The sequence below is a fragment of the Trichomycterus rosablanca genome, chromosome 4, assembly GCF_030014385.1.
Source record: "Trichomycterus rosablanca isolate fTriRos1 chromosome 4, fTriRos1.hap1, whole genome shotgun sequence".
In the NCBI taxonomy this organism is placed as follows: Eukaryota; Metazoa; Chordata; class Actinopteri; order Siluriformes; family Trichomycteridae; genus Trichomycterus; species Trichomycterus rosablanca.
This window is the reverse complement of record NC_085991.1, coordinates 35,639,151-35,652,055: the sequence shown is the minus strand read 5'-3', so window position 1 is coordinate 35,652,055 and position 12,905 is coordinate 35,639,151. Positions and strand designations below refer to the sequence as shown.

The 12,905-nt window shown below is 38.9% G+C and overlaps 1 protein-coding gene across 1 annotated transcript in view; it reads left to right on the top strand.

Annotated features, from left to right (window-relative positions):
* Positions 1-12,905, top strand: part of arap2 (ArfGAP with RhoGAP domain, ankyrin repeat and PH domain 2) — a 141,548-nt gene that overhangs the window by 90,487 nt on the left and 38,156 nt on the right. The window contains exons 15-18 of the mRNA XM_062993578.1: positions 4,050-4,194; positions 5,329-5,431; positions 6,179-6,377; positions 12,656-12,719. Coding sequence (XP_062849648.1) covers positions 4,050-4,194; positions 5,329-5,431; positions 6,179-6,377; positions 12,656-12,719 — 511 coding nt within the window. The remainder of the gene's footprint in view (positions 1-4,049; positions 4,195-5,328; positions 5,432-6,178; positions 6,378-12,655; positions 12,720-12,905) is intronic.

Here is a 12,905-nt window from a genome sequence, read left to right as displayed (position 1 = left end):
CCCTTCAATTAGAGTGGATTGATATGTTGTTCAAAATGAAGGTATAAATAATCAGGTGTATTGCTTACAAACCGTCTTCACTGTGGTTCTCAAACTATTGATCGACAAAGCTTTTTCAGATATGCCAGGTGACTGAAATTCACTGCTGTGAAATAAAAATGAAGAATTTTAAATAAATTGTAATGAATAAAACTTCAAGATTGATAAATGGATATTCATTTAAATAGTATTTGTTACAGTACAGTATAATACAAAAATACGAGGGTTCTATGTAGAAAAGTGATGTAAATTGTTTTTGAAATTCTGAGTTTTAAAAAGTGCGGAAACTTTTTGAAGAACCCTTGTATTTGTGGCGTCAGGCAAGACCCTATCATTTAATGATAGGCCCCCTACTGCTGAGATCCGGGTTGTGGGTTTTAGCAGTGCTATTGGTCAGTCTGGTGTAATGACTGGTTAGCGTGGGGAGGACCCTTGGAGAGAGACCAATGTTGCTTATCTACTTGCCCTGTCCTCCAAAGAACACACACACACACACAGGAGTCGATCAGTGCAGGGTAATGGGAGTATTTATTAAGCATAGGAGCACCCACATTTCCATTCATCACAGTCCAGGGTGGCAGCAGTAGAATAGAACAGTCAGGCTACAACCCGAGCCAAACACCATGCGTGCCTAGTTAACGCTGTCTGAATACTCTCTCTCAATACTGCGCATGCTCAAGTATATTGGGCAGCTGTAGCATAGTGGTTAAAGTACTGGACCAGTAATCAGATGGTTGCGAGTTCAAGCCTCACCACTGCTAGGTTGCCACTGTTGGGCCCCTGAGCAAGGCCCTTAACCCTCAATTGCTCAGACTGTATACTGTCACAGTACTGTAAGTTGCTTTGGATAAAAGCGTCTGCAAAATGCCAAACATGTAAATGTAGTGGGTAAAGCTTTGGGCTATCGATTAAAAGTTTGTGGGTTGAAAACACTCTGCCATGCAGCCACTGTTTGGTTCTTGAGCAAGCCCTTTAACCCTCTCTGCTCAAGGGGCGCTGTACAATGACTGACCCTGCGCTCTGACCCCAGCTTCCAAACGAGCTGTGATATGCAGAAAAAGAATTTCATTGTGCTGTACATGAGTATATATAAATAAAGACATTCTGTTCTATTCTATAGGAACTTTTAGCCTTTACTAATTGCCAACATTTGCATCTTGATGGTGGGAAATATATACACTGTACATTTGCAGATGAAGTGCACATATCAGCAAAATCCAAGAATAATATGCAAATTCTACAGACAAACAAAACGCAGCTAGTTTCAGATTGATTTTGGTGCCATTTGTAGTGAAGATATGCTGACAGATTGCCAGGCTAAGAGGTGAGAAAGTAAATATCACACAGTACAAACTACAACACAGAGATACAGAGAGACAGCCACATGATAGGCTTGTTGATAGGAAATACCATCTGTCCCTTCTGTGTGTGCAACTGTGTGCACGCGATACAAAGCAAATGAGTGTGTGTCTAAATCTGTTTGCTGAAAACAATGGGGAGGTGTATTTGTGTTCTTGTCTTTAATTGTGACAGGTAAGATATTTCCAAATGTCATCTGTATGAATGTTTTTTGTCACACTTGTTTCCTTCACCTGCTAATTTGTGGATGTTGTGCAGATGAAGGCTTTTGTTCTTCTCTTTTAGGAACATGAAATATCACTTGTCAGGCCAGTCACTTGTCCCCCTTGACTGCTTGTGTGCACACATTCATTTGTTTGTGTTTTTACCATTCATTTTCTTCATGCATTTAGCTACAATGATAATTAGCTGCATTTATGTAAACAAAAGATAGATATTTACCACCCATCAAGGGGCTTTGTAGGATTAACTTTACTATTTAAACACAGAGAAAGCATCTGCTATTTAGGTGCATGCAAATCACACCTGTGTGGTTGACTTGACAGATTCTAGAGGTGTGAAACGAATTCATTTCATTTAAATAAAAAGACATTTTTAATCTTGTTTCATGTTTTCATGTCTGAACCTCATGTCCAGTTTTTTAAGACTTACTACCACTAATAGGTTCAAATTTCTGCACTGTTAAATACATAGTGTTTAAATATATGATCAAGAAAATGATCTATATTTACAATCAAATAAAATCTAGGGCAAATGAAATGGCTTTTTTTTTTTTTTTTTTATTCTCTATTTTTTCCCACTTTTTTCACCAGTTTTTCTCCCCTAATCTAGTCGTGTCCAATTACTCTGATTCCCTCCTCTATACTGATTCGACCCTTCACCGCTGACATAACTGTTGACCCTTCACCGCTGACATACGCCCCCTCCGACACGTACAATCAGTACAGACTGCATTTTTCACCTGCATGAGTCGAGTTCACACACTGACGGGCACAGTGTATGGAGGGCCACACCCCCATCAGCATTATTCCTCAGCCTGTGCAGGCGCCATCAGTCAGCCAGCAGGGGCTGCAGTTGCACCAGTTATAAGGACCGATGATCCGACTTTCTTACCCTCTAACCCTGAACAACAGCCAATCGTTGTTCATGCTGTCGCCCAGCCCAGTTGGAAAGGCAGAGCTGAGATTCGATAAGATGTATTCGAAACTCCAACTCTGGTGCGCTAGCGTACTTTACCGCTGCACCACCTGAGCGGCCAATGAAATGTATTTTTGTCATATATACATATACAAGTGTACAGTACAGTAAAGGGGGGCATTGTAGGGTGCCCCTGGAGTTGAGAAGAATCAGGGCCTTGCTCAAGAGCCCAACAGTGGCTGCATGGCAAAGCGGGGATTTAAACCCACAGTCTTCTACAACTGGTTTAAACCTTTATTTATAGGGTACCAGTACTCTCACAGAGCAACTATTTGGTACATACATTCATTGACAATTTCAAATCTACACATGCTATGTTACTGACTGTTGCTCTGTTGCTTTGTACAATTTGTCACCCATATGTACCCCATTAATGAATTAAAACCCCACTAACCAGATTATGTTTGGGTGTTGGGCCATTCTCAGCACTGCAATGTCATTAACATAGTAATAACATTGTAGTGTGTTAGCAGCAGTGTTGTTGGGATTTTTAAATGCTGCTTAAATACTGCATACTGGCCTCGACTCTTTTATCAATGGACACTTTTTGATCACATGATGCAGTTGGCTTTATATTTTGGCTCAATATTCTCCTACCAGCTTTGACATCAAGATGTAAAATAGAGGTTAATTTTGATTGATAAATGGGTATGACGTAGTATAGAGAACAATCTATGGAGCTTCTTAAAGGGCTAAGGGTTTTGCTTAAGGGCTCAACAATGGCTGCATAGCAGTGTCAGGATTCAAACTCTCAATCTTCCAATCAATAACTCAAAACTCTACCCATTAATGCTAGCATTAATGCTATTACCTCACCAGTCAGTGGTTTTAATGCTGCTGCTGACTGGTGTATGTAAACATTTGACCTAAAGTGGATATGTGTGCAGTTTAATTGTTAATTGTGTAACTGGATGGCAGGTGGCGCTTTTTTTTTTTTTTTTTTTTAAACCAAGACCAGAAAGTTAACCTTTTCTGTTCCTGTATTGTTTATATCGAGTTTATGATAAGCTTAATGAAAAAGTTTAATGTGAAGATGCTTCCCATTGCATGTTTAGTAGAGTCAGCACCTTCCTGCTAGTTTATTAAACCATCGTTCTCTCTGTGTCATTAAGCTCTATTCAGCAGTGGCTCATCAGCAATATCCTGATAAATGATCATGCAAATCTGATGACAGAAGAGGTCTGTTCGAGGTAGAGCAGGAAGCAGATGGCACTGGGAGTTGTATGTGACTTTGAAGTCCAATACTGCATGGAGCCATGGTGAACTCCTATACCTGTTAGATGATGTAGTGCGGAAGTTTGGAGTTTTAATTACGGTCGCAAAAAAAGCTGTGCTGTGGCTTTTTAAAAGCAGGTTCATTTAGTTTCTTTTACCTGGCTTAATGAAGTCTGGCTTGACTGTGGTAGACCGTGAAGTTAGTAATGACACTTCTAGTATGTGTGTGTGCGTTTTAGACATGGTTCGGCGCTGGTGCACTCTGGAGGGTGGGTACATCAGTTACTATGATGGTGAAAAGAGTGCTGCACCGATTGGGAGAGTGGAGATTGGTGAGATGGTGAGCGTGCCAATCAACAACACGGAGACTATGACAGGAGCAGGGTATGAACTTTCCTTTTCTTTCCCTGTTTCTTTGTTTTATTTCCTTTGTTTCTTCTTTCTGTTTGCCTTTTTACAATTACTTTTTTTATAATGTTCTTTTGATTTTTTAGCTTTTCTATTCCTTTTTTACACCCCTTATACTTACCTTTTATCCCCATTATGCTGTTCCCACTCTTATGTATAAAACCATTAGCCTTTTTTTTCCTTCTGATTTTTCCCTCCAATTTCTCCCCTAATCTAGTCGTATCCAATTACCCTGATTGTGTTACGCTTCACCTCTATCAATTCAACCCTCCACTTCTGACTGAGGAGCTTTACAACGGACACACATGACCCCCTCTGACACGTGTGCAGTACTGACTGCATCTTTTCACCTGCACAAGGCGAGTTCATATGCGGATCAACCTTGTGCACGGAGAGCCACATTATTAGCATTAGCATTATTCCCCAACCTAGCAGAGGTCGTAATTGCACCAGTTATGAGGAACCCTGGTCATCCAACCCTAAATAACAGCCAATCCTTGTTTATGCGGCCGCCCAGCCCAGCCGGATGGCAGAGCTGAGATTCGATACGATTTATTTAAAATCCCAGCTCTGGTGTGGCCATAAGCCTTTTTTGACAAGTCAACATCAGACTCCTACATATAACAATTTCTCAGACTCAGCTATTTGTTTCGGTTACGGTTGAGACTCAAACTTGGGTCTCAGCATTGGTGGGCTAGCATAGTTTACTCTTGCAACATCATTTTTCTTTATATTTTTTACATTTTGGTTCTGATTTGTTCCATTCCCCTTTGTTTTCTTTCATTTCCCCCTCACTCATTTCATCGGGTTGTATAGTTTGACCTCCTTGTATGGGTCAAACATTACAAATGCGTGTAGTGCTTCTTTCACCACAGACACACAGCTCACTTTTAGCTCAAAAGCTACTTAATAAATGTCTCTCTTTCTGAATAACATTCACCACATGCCACCAAATTAGGGACTCTTAAACCTCTGCCTGCATTCTGATACTATTAGTATTGGCAGCAAACTGAGATTTATAGCTGTACTGTTTGTGTGTGTGTGTGTGTGTGTGTGTGTGTTTGTGTGTTTGTGTGTGCTGGCTAATGCTTTAACTCTTTCCTTGCTCAGGGCGGTGTTCACCTTTGAAATTTACCTGCAGTCAGAGAAAATTATCTTATTTGGTGCACAGACCTCAGAGTCACAGAGGGCCTGGATTCATGCTATCATTAAGGTAACACTTACATGCACATTAGCACAGCTACACACCCCAAAGCTTTAAATAAATGCAAGATAATACAATGTTTAATAATAAGATGGTACATAATTAATCTAAACAGATTGACCAGGATAAAGTGGTTGATGAGTAAAAATGAAAATAAAATGAGTAAAAAAATGTCTTAAAGTTATGAAGCTTACCAACTATGCATTCTACATTGTAAAAAATGCACTAAATTTCCTTATATATCAACAAAAGTGTTGGGACACCCCTTTCTGATTTTTGTATAAATCAATTATATAAAGGTAATTAGCAAAGTTTGTGAAGGCCCTTTTCTGTTTCAGCATTACTGTGCTCCTGTGCACAAAGCAATGTCTATAAAGACATAAAGAAAAGCTTAGTTCCAAGAAACTCCAGTGAACTGTACAGAGTCCTGACCTCAACTCTATTTTGGAATGAACTGGAACATCAGTTGAGGTTTTCTTGACGAACATCAGTGCCCAGTCATACAAATGCTCTGTTGACTTAATGCTTTGTTTACTTAAAGACTGGCCCCTGTTATATTTGAATCATCACATAGATGTCACTTTATTTTAATATCAATACAATTTGTTGGTACTGAAGTCCAATAAGCTCTCAAGAATGGGTGGAATATGTGTTTATTCTATGTGTATATTATTGTATACATATTCTGTTCACCCATTCTTTCATTGCACTGGTTACTAACCGTTTTTGTCTATCTCTTTGTTAATCTCTTTGTAGTGTTTTACAACTGCGAGAGTTGAGTCTTTGTTAAAGAAAGACTGTGAGCTTATTGGCCGTTTGTACTATAAGGAGGGTCATGATCTTTATCACTGGAGAAGAGGTTGGTTTTCTTTGGTCGGCTCAGAACTTTTCTTCTGTCCTGAGGCTGAGTCTATGACCGAGGCAGTCATACAACTCAAACGGCTTCAGGAACTAAGTAAGAACACACACACACACACACACACACACACAAACAGTTGAGCTTGAAAGTTTACATACACTGATCTATATAATGGCAGTGTTTTTGGATTTTAATAATTTCAGCAACTGCTTATTGTGTGCCTAAATGACTAAAACACTAATGTCTTTGTCAAATAGTAGTTTCTCAAGAGTAGGACTGGGTCAAAAAGATACAGTGCATATAGCAAATATAATTATTAATATGTTGGTGTAGAAAGTTCTATAATGTACTTTGGAATGGCTGTCTACTTCCTTTAATTAACAACTACTGACTGTTTGACTGAACCCATTAGACTACACATTACAATAGAAAGGTCTAGGAAGCTGTATACAGCGCTCATAAAACAGTCTCAGGTGTAACCTGCAGAAGTTTCTAAGCACAACAACCTGTACAAATTGATATTCGTAAGAACAAAGTACATGGAACAGTGGTCTCTTGTCAAGTTCACAGAGAAGACCAAAAACTGTCACCTTATACTGAGAGGAAATCTGTTTAAATGGTCAAATGGGCTTTGAAGCCCCTGCTCCCAAATCTGAAGTAAGCATGACAAGTAACTTGCTGATCACAATGAAGAGGAAAAATGCATTGATATTTTTATACGCAGTGTATATAAGTGATTGTTGCTGTGTGCTGTGTTTTTGATGATAATGTCCAGGAAATATAAATATAATTGAATAATTATTAATATAATTTAATCACATTATATTAATAACTGACCAGATTAGGGGAATGGTATTAGCAACAAGATTCTAAAAGCAGGGTAGGGGGAAGTGGATCTGACTAGATAAGGAGCAAATGGGGTCGTAAAAAAAGAATTGGCTTTATTTTATCAAGGTAGGTAATAATGAAACATTTGAAATACTGCTGTTGATGTCTGTTTGCATTTCACTATTAGCTATGTTTTCATCTTGGCTCCTTGAAGCATGCGTCAGGATCAAAGCACATTTAGAGCCACCAGCTGTGTTACCCTGTGTGGCTCCTACACTACCTGCTGCATATTACTGGCTTAGGATGCAATCTGCTCTTCGTAAAATTCCCACTAGATACTGATTATGTAAATGTATGCTGGGGTTTGGGTGTATAAAAAGCATTGATACATTTTAGACAAAGTCCTATTATTTTAAGAAGATACATGGTGAGCTTTTTAAGATAAATGAATGTGATTTGGGGATTTTTTCTAATGCCTAGTGAGAATTACGTATATGGGCTGATGTTGAAGCTGTAAAAGCCCCTGTCCATGGTCCTGAAACTGTTCCCATTTTCATTTCCACCAGGCATGATTTAAACAGTTTTCACCTAAAATGGTGATGAGCCTCTCTTACTGGACACAAATAAATCCTTGTTATTGGTATTTTCTTGAATATTTCCAAAATGGGACTGGCATTGGTAAATACTGGTCATTTTACCAGAAACACCCTTTAAAAACTGTTGATCCATTTTGCTTTTAGACCAACCTCTGTTTTTGTGACATGAATTTCATAAAGTATTGGAAATATTTGTTTTAGATCTTGGTTCATGTTGACATGACACTATCACATAATAGCTGCAGATTTATTAGCTGCAAATCTTCTGTTCTACCACATAAAGTGCTTTATTGGATTTAAATCAGGTGACTAGGAAGGCCATTAAAATTTGCTGAACTCATTTATTTACATTTATTGCATTTAGCAGACTCTTTTCTCAAAAGTGATTTACAATTGTGAATCAATACAATGTAAACAATTTATGCTCAAGGGCTTTGCTCAGGGGCCCAACAGTGGCAACATAGCAGTGTTGAGGATTGAACTTCTGATTACTAATCAGGTATCTTTATCACTGAGCTACCACTGCCCTTTACGATCTGGTTATGGAAGTAGTAATTATAAGATGGTTAGGGTGACCATGTGGTAAGAAAACAATGTTACACCACCACCATCAGCCTAAACTGTTAACACAAGCCACGTTTGGTCTATAGAGTCATGTTGTTTATTCCAAAAATCTGACCTTGCCGACTGCCTGGTTGCAGAAAGTCTAGATTTATCAGACCTGTCCTGTGTCAGGAGTGAAACAGTGTGTGGTCTTTTACTGTTGTAGTTCATTTGCCACGAGGATTGAAATGTTGTGCATTCTGACAATTTTTTCTACTCAGCATGGTTGCAAAGAGTTGTTATTTGTGTTGCCATATCTTTCTTGTAAGGTCAAAACAGTTTGATTATTTCATCCTTTCATCAACAAGGCATTTCTGCATGCATTTCTTACCTTAGGAATATCTAAACCACAAAGAAGTCCCATTTTTCTTCTTCAGGTGCTTGTCAGTGACCCACTGTTTATTCAGCTTATTTGTAGCTTGTTTTTATCTTTTATCTTTTTAATTTTAAAAAATTTTTATGTTCTCCCATTTTTCTCCCCATTTAACATAGCCAATTTGTCCTCTGCTGCTGGAGACCTCAGTTGTGTTCAAAAAGGGTATATTTGACTGACACACACTCCCTTGGAGTCGTGTTCAGCCCACTGACCTCTTCTTATTACCCCAACTTCGGTGGATTTGCGCTTGAGGCTAGTTGAGGGGGTCACTCACCGATCCCTGTGGTCCTCCACCTCTGTACAGGCACCTCGGGCTACTAACCAGGGCCCTTACACAGTGTCAAAGACCCCACCCCTATTTAGTCAGTTTTTTTTTTCTTACCCAGCAAACTTTAGTGGCCAATTTTATCTGCTGCAGGCACTGTCAATTGTGTCTGCTAGAGGGGTGCTCAGCCGACCAGTAGCAGAGCTGAGATTTGAACTTGGGGAGTTCAGAATCTCAGCACAGGTTGTTAGTGGAATATCCCGCTGCACCACCTGGGCGTCATATTTTTTAAATTTTGTTTAAAAGGTATTGGGAAAAACCCCTAATTGAAATGTCCATTGTTGTAGAGACCAGTATTTAGAGTTATTTTTGACAGCATGATGCTTTACACATGAACTACAGAGTTCAGGCGAGTTGTGGGAGACTAAGTATTTCTTGCTGCAGTAGATTAAAACTGAAGGACAGAAAAAACCTGGGGCTAGAATGGAGACAGAGAAACTCCATTTGAATTTCAACTGCTGGAAATCTTGTCCTTGGAGTAACATGAAAGGAAGTCCTTCATGTTTCCTTATGGGTATAGCAAAACCCAATTGGCGTAGAATAATGTAGCAGAGCTGAGGCAGGGGCAACTGAGAATGAATGTGTTCTTGACCTGTTGGCATTTTGTTTTTTTGTGCTGACAACTGAATTACTGTCTTTGTATCCGTTTTAAGAAATGGCTTTGCTCCTGACAGTTGCTAACAAATATATCCCATTTAACCTTGAATTCTGTCCCTGGGACTATTTAATGTTTTTAATTAATTTCAGAATTGCAAGACCTTTTTATTCTCCACATAGACTGTCTAAACTTTCACTAACCTTTTTTCCGAGTTAGGAAAAGAGGATCTAATAATTATTGCACTGATTATGTTCTGCTCATTATTACGCTGGAAGATTCTGCATTGATTTCTGTTGTTAAACCAAGAACAAACAGCAAATTACAGGGAAGAGTTCCTGGAGATTTCAGTTATAATTATGGAACACCAAGGTCATTATCACAGAGTGATCATTTCACTCTGAGCTTAAATTGCTCTAAGATTTCAGAGGAGGGCAAGATGAAGAGATCTTTTATTAATGATCAGCATTGTGTGCCGTTTTCAGATAACAGCACTTGTGACTTCTTTTTTCAATTTACACTCAATAAGAATTGTAAACAGAATTGTTTGCTGCTGAAATCCAGCCAGATTTAATTAAGGCGCCTTGCTTTAGAATCTCCCAGGTTCCCAGGTTTCAATTGATTTTTTGCAGTATTACTAAAGCCAATGAAACAGATGACCATATTCATCTTTTAACAGGCTTTCCTTTGGCTTTTAATGGTTTTGCTTAGGGCTGGCTTGATACCACTTTTTTATGTCTGATACCGATACTACAAATTGAGTATCTGCCGATACCGATACCAATCCGATACCGTCATTTCTCCTCTCAAAGAACTAAGCAGCAAAAATACATGTCTCAATGCATCATGGATAAACTAGCTATCTAAATAACAATGCTCAGACTGTAAAACTGATATTCTAAAGTAATAAATACAGAACCTACAACATCACACTTCTGCAAAACTGCTGTTTTTATTTTCACTTTTACACACAGAACATTTAGCAGTAATTTTGGCTCGTTTAACAAAAGTCCACAATTGGAAGATGGGGATGTTAATCAAACGCGATGGACCAATTTGAATTAACGCAGAGTTGAGTTTTTCCGTTAAAGTTCTGTCATGTTTTTAGATTATTAAAAACCAAAGCGCGCTTATTATTAAACCCTGCTGGATTTTGAAGAGGAAAATGGGAAATGGGAAACAGTGTAGTTTGTTTGATTTTATAACACTAATGGATTAATCATTGAGGATGTGAGAGATCTCCAAGCCGGGAGAAGATAGGTTCTTTATCTCAGGTGAGCGATTTATCATTTATAAAGCGATTTTTATTGTGTTTAAACAGTGTTTTTAGATGTGGCAGTAGTAGATGATTTTTTTAAATGCTAAAAGTAGATCAGTGTGTTTTCATTTCTGAATGGCTGTTGCAGATGAGTTGTAGATCAGTGGCACATGTTAATGATGTCATCAAGCGTGAGTGGCAATAAACGTCTCTCTGTTGGAAAGTATCTTCGTGTGTTATTTGCTTTACACACAAACAATGGCCTTATTTACATTGTGTAATTTACATTAAGCAACAGTATCGGATCGGTGCCAGCCCTGGTTTTGCTTGATGGTGAATATAGGATTGTATAACAATGTAAAACTTATAAATATTTTATTTATATTTCTAGCATACTGTGTGCAGTCTGTGTGGTGTGGTGTTGTGAGGAGGGAAACGCAATGAGTGATAGCGTGGGCTGGAAAGAAAGATTTCCAGATATATTCTGAATAAGGAGGAGGAGAAGCAAAAGATGAAGAGATATAAACTGTCATGAGGTGCACATTGTCATGAGGTGCGCACTCAGGTGTTAAGGGGCTTGTTCAGTAAATAGGCCGGGGCATTGCAGGGTGTTTGTATGTGGTTGATTAGAATGGTCAGACAGCTTTAGACAGCATTGTTCTGTACATGCTGAGAGAAATAATGACCAGCGACACTTAGCTCTTCACTCCACTTGCTCCAAACAGGAGTTTTTACTCAAAGTCACATGAAAAATAATGCCAATATGCACAATGTCTGCCAACAAGACTTTGGTGCTTGGCGAGTGCTATCGAGAGGAACCGGAAACTATTTTAGGAAAGCCTGGAATCTTTAAGGTTTATTAAAATAATGGAAGAAAAAAATATAGGAAGTAAACAAGCTGTAGAACACAATGTGCAGAACACATTGTGCTGTCTGTTCAAAGGTGTTTAGCAGGATTAAAGTCAAGACTTTTTACAGGCCACTGGACTGTCAAACCTGTCGAAACTTGTCAAACCATGTCTTTATGGACCTTGCATTTTTGGACAGCAGCAAGTCATTATGTAGTAGAAGTAATCATTTTGTATAATTTACTGTCACATTATGCCATGAATGTGGCTTACCTCTTAATAAGTGGAAGTGGTGTATATATACTTTTAGCCATATTGTGGATATGCTGCTACATCTCAGACATCACATGCTTTGATAAATAGATTAGACATTTTCTGAACTGAACCAGTAAAACATCACTAAAAGCATGGTGGTTCAGATGTTGTATGGCTGCTGCACAGCACTATGGTCCTGGGGACCTGGATTTGATTCTAGCTTCGGTCACGGTTTAGGTTTCGCATGTTCTTCCTATGTCAATGTGGGTTACCTTACAACTCCTAAAACATACCTGGGGTGTAAGGCTGTTCTGCATCGCTTTTAGGTTGCCCACATGGTCGTTTGGTATTCCTGCATTGTTTCTAAGTAGGCTCTGGACCCGTCCTGACCTTGATCTGAATTAGGTGCTAAACATAAACTAAGTACCTAAACAGAAATTAAGTGGGTCGTTTATTCTTGCTAACCGCTTTGTCTTAATCAGGATCATGGTGGGTATGAAGCCTACCTAAAATGACTAACAGGAAACTCTTGCTGGCATAGGGAGAACTTGACAACTTTCTCACAAACAGTGAGTATAGCACTAAGGACCTAAGGACCCTGGTGTTAGGGGGCAACCTCTCGAGCAGCTGCACCACTGTGCCACACTGTGCATCATTGACCTCCTAATTGTTTACCTGGTATTTTCACAGCTGTTTCAGTTCATTCAGAAGGGGAGGAGAAGATTCAGGTTCTGCTCATGGTTGAAAGTGGCAGGTAAATATGATTCAGTTCTAAAATTCTGCTATTCACCATATGGTCAAAAATATATGGACACTTAACCATGATTGGGATTGTTTGGACATTTCATTCAAAACCTTAGGATGTGTGTCTGTGGAAATTTGTGCCTTTTTAGGTAAAAGATGGACCAGAATGCCTGACTCAAGATCAGAGTTTCAATTC